We start from the raw sequence: 9,565 nt of genomic DNA, 5'->3' as shown, positions 1-9,565 counted from the left end.
TATGGATATTTACACACACCATTTTTCAGGTATAAGAATGATATGCGCTGCCAATTTTAATCCAGAAAAGAAGTGTGCCCCAAGTGTCAAAAGTCTGGGAAACACTGAAGCAGAGTTTAACTTCATGTCTGCAAACACTTCTAAGTAAGCAAGTTGTGACATAATTACTATATTTAGCACCCCCTCTCTGAGATAAGAACTGGGTATTGATATACGTCTCATAGATTCCTTGAAAAATGAACAAGAATGTTGGTATCCATGATACACTTCAGGTTCCTGATTTACAATAGATATGCTGTCCTGCATAAACACAAAGGAGGTGATACTAGTGATAGTGAGGGTGCTGAATACACCAATAACTGATCTGCTTTAGATATAAGGAGCAACCCAAACCTTATTATTTTCTTTTGGGGGGTTTTTAAATCATCATTCATTTTTCCACCTCTGCAGAAACACAGGGCACCAGTCCAGCGCTGTCAGGTTTCATAGTTAGTAGGGTCAGAAGGGACCTGAGCAGATCATCAAGTCCGACCTCCTGCCATGGGCAGGAAAGAATGCTGGGGTCAAATGACCCTGGCTAGGTGTCTATCTAGCCTCGTTTTAAAGACCTCCAGCTCCTAGCTGCCCTGACTGTGAAGTAGTGCCTCCTGATATCTAGCCTGAATCTACTCTCTAACAATTTATGGCCATTATTTTTTGTTGTTCCCACAAGCGCTACTGGGAGTAGGGACTCTCCCATTGCCTGCTGGTCTCCTTTGGCCAGTTTATAGATGGCCACCAGATCCCCTCTCAGACTTCTCTTGTGGAGGCTAAACAGGTTCAGGTCTCATAGACTCTCCTCATAGGGCCTGCCCTGCTGCCCCCTGATCATGCAAGTGGCCCTCCTCTGGACCCTCCCCATGTTGTCCACATCCCTCTTGAAGTGTGGCACCCAGAACTGGATGCAGTACTCCAACTGCAGCCTGACCAACCTCATATAGAGGGGGAGGATCACCTCCTCGGGCCTGTTCATGATGCATCTGTGGATGCATGACAAGGTATGGTTAGACTTCCTGACTGCGTCCCCACGTTGGCAGCCCATGTTCATCTTGGAGTCTATAATGACTCCAAGATCCTTTTCTGCCCTTGTGCTGATGAGAAGGGAGTTCCCCAGCCTGCATTTATGCTGCTGGTTCTTTTTTCCTAAGTGCAGTACCCTGCACTTGTCAGTATTGAATTCCATACTGTTCTCATCCTCCTACCCCTGTAACCTGTGGGTTGTTTGACAATGGTCAGCTGAGGCCATTGATTGCATATTCCATGGCTAAGTGTACTTGGCTATAGCTCAGGATTGGACCCCCATATCCAGAGAGGCAGGCAAGATTATTACGAACAACCCCAACTGCTAACTAAGACCGGCTAGGAAAAAACACTGTATGGGGGCAGTTTATGTTATGAGTTACTTTATTTTATTGTAGAGCTTTTGCCATCTTTTTCTGAAACAACTAGAACTAGTTGCTCTCTAGGTACAAGGCTAGATAGGCCATTCAATTAATTCAGTCTGACAAATCCAATAACGTTATATTTTAGCCTGGAAAGCTGGTTAAACAATAACAGAAAATGTAGAATGGCTCCCAAAATGAATGGCTCCATTTCTGAAGTATTGGCTCAAAATTCTGGTATGACAGTATACTTAATCTCTAGATAGGCTATGCTGAGTGCATCTACATGTGCAATCAATGTACTGAAAGCTTATTGAGTAGTAAAATATTGCATAGTAAGTTTTCCCTGGGAATGCACCTACACGTGCACCCATCAGGAGAAAGTTTGACAGGAGCAGTTCAGAGCACAGCAAATCCTGAGGCTGACCTCAGGCTAATCCTGAAGACAGGCCTGGGCTCCAGGGGGCGGAAGGAGCTGTCCCACCTCTGGAGCAGATGGCCCCCCACCCTGCATCCCTGCCTGGGCAGCTTCCTGCTATTGGGGCAAAGGACAATGTCCCAGCCCTATCTCTGACTGGCTGACTGGAGCAGGGGCTGAGAAGCAGGTATCTGCCTGGGGGAGGGGTCAGTTCTCCCTCCCCTCGCTGCCTGGGTTGACTGGGAGCAATTTGATCCTGGTCAGCTATGTACCTATGCGTTACTACACATTAGTTAATGCGTAATAAAGCTACTACCCGAGGTAATAGAATGCATTAGCCTATTTCAGGGTTTTTCAACATCTTTGAATCCGTGTACCCCCAGCGGCTGGACACGGTGCAGCATACCTCTGGCAGCCGGATGTGGGGTGGGGGGGAGGGAGGTGTTGCACAGCTGCTGCATATCAGCTTTCACCCCTCTGCATCTGGCTGGGTTGGGCCTGTGCAGCAGCACAGAATGGTGCATGACAGTGATCTGTCCCTGCCCGCCCACGTGCACCCCCTAGGGCCTTTTAATGCATAGTAGCAGCTGTACATGATTACATAGTGACATTTTACTATGTAGTAGATTAGTCTACTGTGCAGTAAAGCATCTCATGTAGATGGACCTGCATGTAACTGGGCAAATGCCTTAACCTCCCTACACTTGAGTTCTCTCACCTGCAAAATAAGTATAATATTTACATATATTTTGCAATGGTTTTATAGGACTAAGGGCTTGTCAACATGTGGACTCACAAGAAATATGATCTGAATTAACTTTTAAAGTAGATTAGTTAAACAGCATTAAATATCTGCATGGAAAATCTCATTCAGAATTAAAGTAGTCTTAATTCAATTTAGTTTACTTCATTTCTATAGAGAATCAAGCTAAATCAAGTTAACACCACTTTAATTCTAAAGTAGTCTATACAGAGCTCTAATAAAGTTTAATCAATCCATTTTAGAATTCTCACCTTTAATTTGGATTAAATTTCTTGAGGTTTCATGTGTAGACAAGCCCTAAACTCATTACTATTTGAAAAGTGCTCTGAGAGGCTCAAATGCTATAGAGCTATATATTTTTTTTTTATTCTAATTAATGGAACAAATTAAGATTTCTGCATGCATTGTTAAAGAGTATTTTCTACTCCATCTATCAGAGAGAAATCCTAGACAAGAGTTATACAGTCAACTGGAACGTACTCTGCATTAGCGAAAAGCTTTTTGTCCAATCTGACCTGTGGAAGGGTGGTTAGAGTAGTGCACTAAGAAGTCAGAGAGACCCAGACCCAGGAAAAGTTCCCAGGGAGTTGGGGGAGCGAGGAAAGGCTGCATGGCTAGAAGCTGCAGCATCAAGCCGTCATACTCTCTCAGGGTCCGGGAAAGACCTCAGGGTTTGAGTGAACCCTTTGTTTATGTATTTGCTTGGTTGCTGATTAAGGGTTTAAGTTGTGTGCTACAGGGCAAGTTTGCCCATGAAAGTAAAGACTATGTTACGTGAACTAACAATCCACTACAATACTGCATATCCCACAAGGCAGTAGCAGGACCCAAACCCTCTGACATTTCCTAATGACCACACCAATTCCCCAAGTTCATTAAGCAGATTTGGGGAAAGCCTGAAATGCCTGAATAGACAATAATATCCTGAAAACAGGATAGAAAATGCACGGTCTCATCATAGTAGATGGCCTTTTCAGTATGATGACTCGGAATAGGTGCATTGAATGTGACTGAGTCATTGGGCCACAATATATTTTTCCACTGCAATCCACCTTCTCTTGTGAACAAGAAATAAATGTTAGGAGCTTTGGGAGTAAACAGAGGTCACTACCCTGTTAGAAGCTCACCTGCCAAAGAGACTTGTTTGTCTGGAAGATGCTCCCCTTCTTTCAGGTGACTGAACTTGTCAATGAATTCACAAAGTGTAATGTTTGTTTGAAATTTGTGTGGGTAAGGATGCTCCCCTTGTTCTTTCAGTTGTATGATGGCATCACTTCGAATCTGATGGTATTGCTGTAAGAGAGATTTGGACAGAATGAAGGCTTACATATTAAATACACTCTATAGGTACATATTCTTATTCTACCTTATACACTTAAGTATGAACTCTTATTATAGATGGGGCTGGCAGCACTACCTCTTATCAGTTACAAAACCTTGTTTCATATTACTTATAACCAAGGAGCCTAGTCTTCCATGGGGAAAAAAACAGAAAATCTCCATCTAAAAGACACAGAAATCTGTGTTTTTCCACAACCTACCCAAGGTGCGACAGCATCCCATAGCAAGCAGGACCACTGTTCTCTTATTTTTGCTGCAGTTTTTGCCTCTCAGCCAATCAGCAGCAGGGTAGGGGGGGTGAAGGGGAGGAGGAGAGCATGTTGCTGATTGGCTGATGAGCAACAACTGTGGCAAAAATAAGAGCAGAAATAGTGTTGCTTGCTGCAAGACATTACTATTCTTCCAGTAGGTCATGGAAAAAATATGGATTCCACAGTTTTCCACAGCAAATGGGAAACTAGGATCATTATATAACATTTGTAAATTTTAATCTTTTAAGATGAAATTTTCCATATGCAGTATCTTTCTCAGGCAGAATTTTACTTCAGCCAAAATAGTTCGTCCCTTTCAGGAAATAAGCCTAAGCAAAACAAAAATATGGGTTTTTTGTTATCCATGTTAAATTCTGTCAATCTTTTCTTTGAACAGCTCTTGTACCATGATACCTTGAAGCAAACACTTGGAATTTAGCTTTTGTAGCAGTGTGTGGCTTTCACTGTCCCTGTGAAAATTCACCCAACGTATAAGTCACTGAAAAATCATAGTTTGCCTGTAATCATTAGCGTCTTCTTTGCATTTAGCTGCTAAATTCACTGAAAATTCTGGCCACACTGAGCATGCTTCAGCTTGGGGTTGGGCAGGAACTTCCCCTGCAATTGTAGCTCTGAGCAGTCATGCAGTTAGCCCATGCCCATGTATCTCAACTATGAGCACAGAATTTCTCTCTCCCATGCTCTCAATATCCCCACTGATGGGCCCAAACAGTATGGGATAAGAAGCTGCCTGATCTGAGTGAGTGGTATGCAAGAAAACTCGGACTGAAAGCTAAGGTAAAAAACTGAACAGGGCAGGATGGTAGGTGGGCAAGGCAGTAAGACCAGATGCAGAGCTTCAGGGCAGAGGTAATACTAGGACTAGTTGTTCAGGTGACCAGAACTAAGAAAGACTGAGGAGAGACGGGAGACAAATCTCATGAGTATCTAGGAGGGGAAGTGAGCCTTCCAGGACAAACATGATGAGATAAGAAGCAGAAGGGAAACTCGGCAATTGTAAAAGTGGTATAAGGAGAGAAATGTTAATTAGAAACGTGGGGAGGAAATCCCTGGTTAGCTAGAGTGACTAGAGGCTATGAAGTATGAAAATGACTGGAGGCAAAGAAAGAGGAAACAGAGAACAAGTGACCAAGGAGGTTGGGATTGTGGGTGTAGAAAGGCTGGCTAGAAATAGATGTGCTGAATGAAGCCGATCAACTGTACAACAATGTCTTGTAGCACAGCTGATCCACCACACTGGGGAAAAAAAGTTATCCCTTGCCCTGCCCTTGATGGTGCAGGATGAGAGGTGATATGATCTCTTAAGACACCTTTGGGTTTGGAGGGAAAGCCCTGATTTACCTTCTCAGCCAGGCCTGTCCTCCGTGGTTGCAGGAACAAGTCTGGCTGAGTGGGACAGGCCCACTTTCCCCACGTATGAACAGGCACCCTGAGCTTCTCAAAGATGCCTGTCTGTAAGCAGAAAAAGTGGGCAAATGCTCTGGGGTGTGAGAGGTGCCCAAGCTCCCCAAGCACCTGCTCAGAGTAACTCAAGAGTGGAAGCCGTTTAGGCTGCCAATACTCTCCTGCCACAGAGCTAATAGACATCCACCGTAATGAAACAGCGGAGTTTATCACTAGCTTTTGTCATGCCACTGATGTTCCTTTCATGTTGCACAACAAAGGGTAGCAATGTCTATTTGCTTACCATAAAAGTTTTTATGGTGGCACAAATGAAATGTCAGGCAATGTCTATTTCCACTTGCTGAGGCAAGAGACAGAAAATCCATAGGGGTGAGATTAGGACTTGCACTCAGCAAGGAGAAGGGAACCAAAATGAGGAACTGTAAGTGAGGGGGAAAGAAGTCTGAGAAAAGATAGGACAAGGGATCATGCTTTGTGGAAAGGGAGGGGGAACAGGGAGGCAGAAATCTGTACCCGCTAGAGCATATTCCCCCTCAAAACCTAAAATGAAACCACCCTCTCACAGAGACTTGCAAGGCAAGCCATACAAGGAAAGGCTGAGGGACTTGGGCCTCTTCAGCCTAAAAATGAGAAAGCTGAGAGGGGACTTGGTAGCAACTTGCCACTACATCGGGGAATACATCAAGGGCTCGGCAAACAACTGTTCACCAGGGCACCCTTGGAGAAAACCAGGAGTAATGGCCACAAACTCCAGGAAGACCATTTCAGACTTAACACTAGGAAAAACTTCTTCACAGTTAAGGTGTTCAGACTGTGGAATAAACTCCCTCCAGAGGTGGTGCAATCGCTTACCCTGGAAATCCTCAAGAGGAGACTTGGATGGTTACCTTGCTGGGGTCATCTGACCCCAGTTGTCTTTCCTGCCTAGTGCAGGGGGGTTGGACCCTGATCATGAGTGACTGCTGCCTCGAGTCAGCGACTGGGGCAGGGGCGTTCCTTGTGGCCGATCTCACTGACCAGGCTTCCCTGGTAGCCAATCTCACACACCAAAAAGTGGCCATATCACTTCCAGAAGTCCTGCAGCTACTTTGGCTGGGGAGTGGGGCTGCCAGCAAGCGCTTGCAGGGGGGACACTGGCACTCCTGCCTGCCTCCCTGCCTGTTGCCTAAACAGGGAGCGCAGCCTAATGGTGGGTACACCTACACTGTTAGGGGGTGCACATGCACCCCTGTGCACCCCCTACACATTGCCACTTACCCTGATCTTGCAAGGTCCCTTCCAGGCCCTTACAATCTATGAATCTATTCCTTGCTATGAACAAACATGTTTGAAAAGCATTCACAAAATCCCTTTCTAGTACCTATCCATATAGGGCAGGGGTAGGCAAAATATGGCCCACGGGCCGGATTCAGCCCGCAAGGCCATTCTATCTGGCCTGCCGGGCCCCTAAAAACAATTAGAATATTAAAATGTATCTGTCCTTGGTTCCTGTCAAAGATGACAGGAACGAAGGTCAGTAGGACCCAGAGGAAGCCCTGGGGAGCTCCTGCAACAGTAGGGCCCTCCTAGCCCTGGCCTCCTACCCAGAAGCCCCAGCAGGGGCTTCTGGCCTGGGATCATGTGGCTGCCCAGCTGCCCCAGCGTGGGAAACTCAGGAAAGGGGGGCGGAGGAAGGCAGGGGACTAGCTAGCACTGAGCACAGGGGAAAAGCAGCCCCTCCCTTACCTCATGGCTAGTGCTACCTGCTGGAGCTCACACGCTGTACAGCAGCAGTAAACACTGCCCAGCGCAACAAGCAGGGGGGCTGTAGCTGCTGCTGCCATGTGCAGCCCCAACAGGTGAGCCCAAAGATGGCTTGGGGCCCAGGTTGGCAGCAGAGGCAAGCTACAAGTTGGTGCTGAGTGCAGGGGAAAAGCAGCCCCTCCCCCACCCTATGTCCAGTGCCCCATGCTGCAGCCACTTGCAGCCTGCGTGGGGCTGCCTGTGCCTGCTCAGGACAGCCCGGTGCAGGCTGCAGGCAGCTGCAGCAAGGAGTGCGGGCTATGGGGCGGGGAAGGGGCCACTTTTCCCATACGCTCAGCACCAGCTCCTTCCCTGCTGGTGAGCAATGGGTCAGGGCTGCACACTGCCCCCCATCTGTACTCCCAGTGCCCCCCCAGCCCAGAGCCCAGCTGGCAGGGGCTCTATGGAGCCAGGCCAGCTCCCCCCTCTCCCTGCTGGTGCAGCCCAGACAAGCTCCACAGACCCTTGCCAGCCTGCGCCCTGCTCTGGGCCCCACCAATGCTGGCCCTGGGACATTGGTGCCAAAACATTGGGACATTGGTCCCCAGATGGTGACCAGGGGGCGGGGCACCTGTCAAGGGGCGGGGCTACCCATGCAGCCCTTGACAGCTTGTCACAACTTGGTAAGCGGCCCTCCACCCAAAATAATTGCCCACCCCGTTATAGATGATGCTGTAAGAATTGCTGCAAGTCACACCATTAGCTCAAGCAACAGAGATGTTTGGTGAGTTCAGTCCCACTCCCACATGGGAGTCAACATGATGCCAGAAAATTCTGGTTTTCAGGTTTGCTTAAAATACATTAGTAGGATGCAGTTGTTGTTCCTAGAACACTATGCCAAATGGGCAAAGGGCTGTTTTATTGTATTACGTGTTCTATTTGTTTAACTAAACACTGTTTTCAAGGGTGGGAAGGATGGGTTGTGGGGGGACACCCATGGCTCCCTTTGGAGGGGAAGATACAGTTTGTGAAAGACCGCAAGCAGGGGGATTCCTCTGGGTGTGAGCCAAGGGAGGTGAATTGGGTAGGAATAGGAGGCAATATGGGGTGGAGGGGATTTTTATTCTCTGTCACAGAAGTATTGAATGTGGGTTGGAAAGTTAATTTGGCTGGTGAGGGAACAGATACTCTCTTTGAGAGGCAGGGGATTGAGAGGGAATAGACTTTTTTTGAGTCCCAGGTTTTAGGGATAGGGTTCCTCTGTGGTACTTTCTTGTGTTAATATATTAATCTGTTTCTATATGTTTTTATTTTATTATAAGCATTTTGCACTGAAGTCCACTCTATTTGGGGATGCAGGTGGAACAATCCTATATCGTTCACAAAATATCTTTACATCAGGGGATGCCCAGCTGCCACTTTAAGGTAGCTTTCTATCAGTGAGACAACACTTGGGGACCCTGAACACTTTATAGGGAGATCTACTACAGTCATTTAAAATATTGCTAAACTGAATAAAGATGAGAGATATTGCCATCTAGTGGTCCTTTGAACAAGCTGCAGCACACCGTCACTTTCTACACTTTTTCACAGCATTATAAAACCTGTTGGGCTGCTATGAATAACATTGCTTCTAATTTATTTTAATTGAATATACAAATCCTCAGCAGGTGTAAATCAATGTTAGTACCCTCTGAAGCCAATGAAGCTACACCAGTTTGCATTTGTTTAGGATCAGACCCCAAAAAAGTAGGTGAGGCAAAGATATTTTGGTAGATTGATATCCTTTTATTAAGCCAATTGGATGGGCAGGTTTTAAACCACCTTCTGGACACAAAGTACTCTTCTTCTTTGTGCCCAGAAGCTTATCTAAAAATCTCCCTCACCCATGCAGGTTTTCCAATAAAACATATGACCCTGCAGAACATCCTTGCTTCTTGCATTAGCCCAAACTTGCTGTGTGCCTAGCTTAGATGTACAACAAAAACAACAATTCTTCTCAGTGTTTTAAATGCAGGTGTTTGTTCTTCCAGGTGCCATTTTTCCCCACAGGTTTTCTACAGAAAATAGGGTCTACATCCTGCAACATGCCTGAGCCGGCATATTCAGGAAACTATCCTTTTTCCTTGACAGAATGAGCTGCTGCCATCAGGAAAATTTATTATAGTGTAACCTAGTGTGTGAGAGAGTGCTTATGCTAAGCAAGGCCTAGCATTAAAAAAAA

The 9,565-nt window shown here is 46.2% G+C and overlaps 1 protein-coding gene across 3 annotated transcripts in view; it reads right to left on the bottom strand.

Moving 5' to 3' along the window:
• LOC109316774 (lysine--tRNA ligase-like) overlaps positions 1-9,565 on the bottom strand; it is a 50,145-nt gene that overhangs the window by 20,305 nt on the left and 20,275 nt on the right. For all 3 annotated transcript variants that reach the window (XM_019545085.1, XM_019545103.1, XM_019545094.1), the window contains exon 3: positions 3,730-3,895. In XM_019545085.1, the coding sequence (XP_019400630.1) occupies positions 3,730-3,895 (166 nt within the window). The remainder of the gene's footprint in view (positions 1-3,729; positions 3,896-9,565) is intronic.

Source organism: Crocodylus porosus, unplaced genomic scaffold (assembly GCF_001723895.1).
Source record: "Crocodylus porosus isolate Cpor-Errol unplaced genomic scaffold, CroPor_comp1, whole genome shotgun sequence".
NCBI lineage: Eukaryota > Metazoa > Chordata > Crocodylia > Crocodylidae > Crocodylus > Crocodylus porosus.
This window is presented reverse-complemented; position numbering and strand designations above follow the sequence as displayed.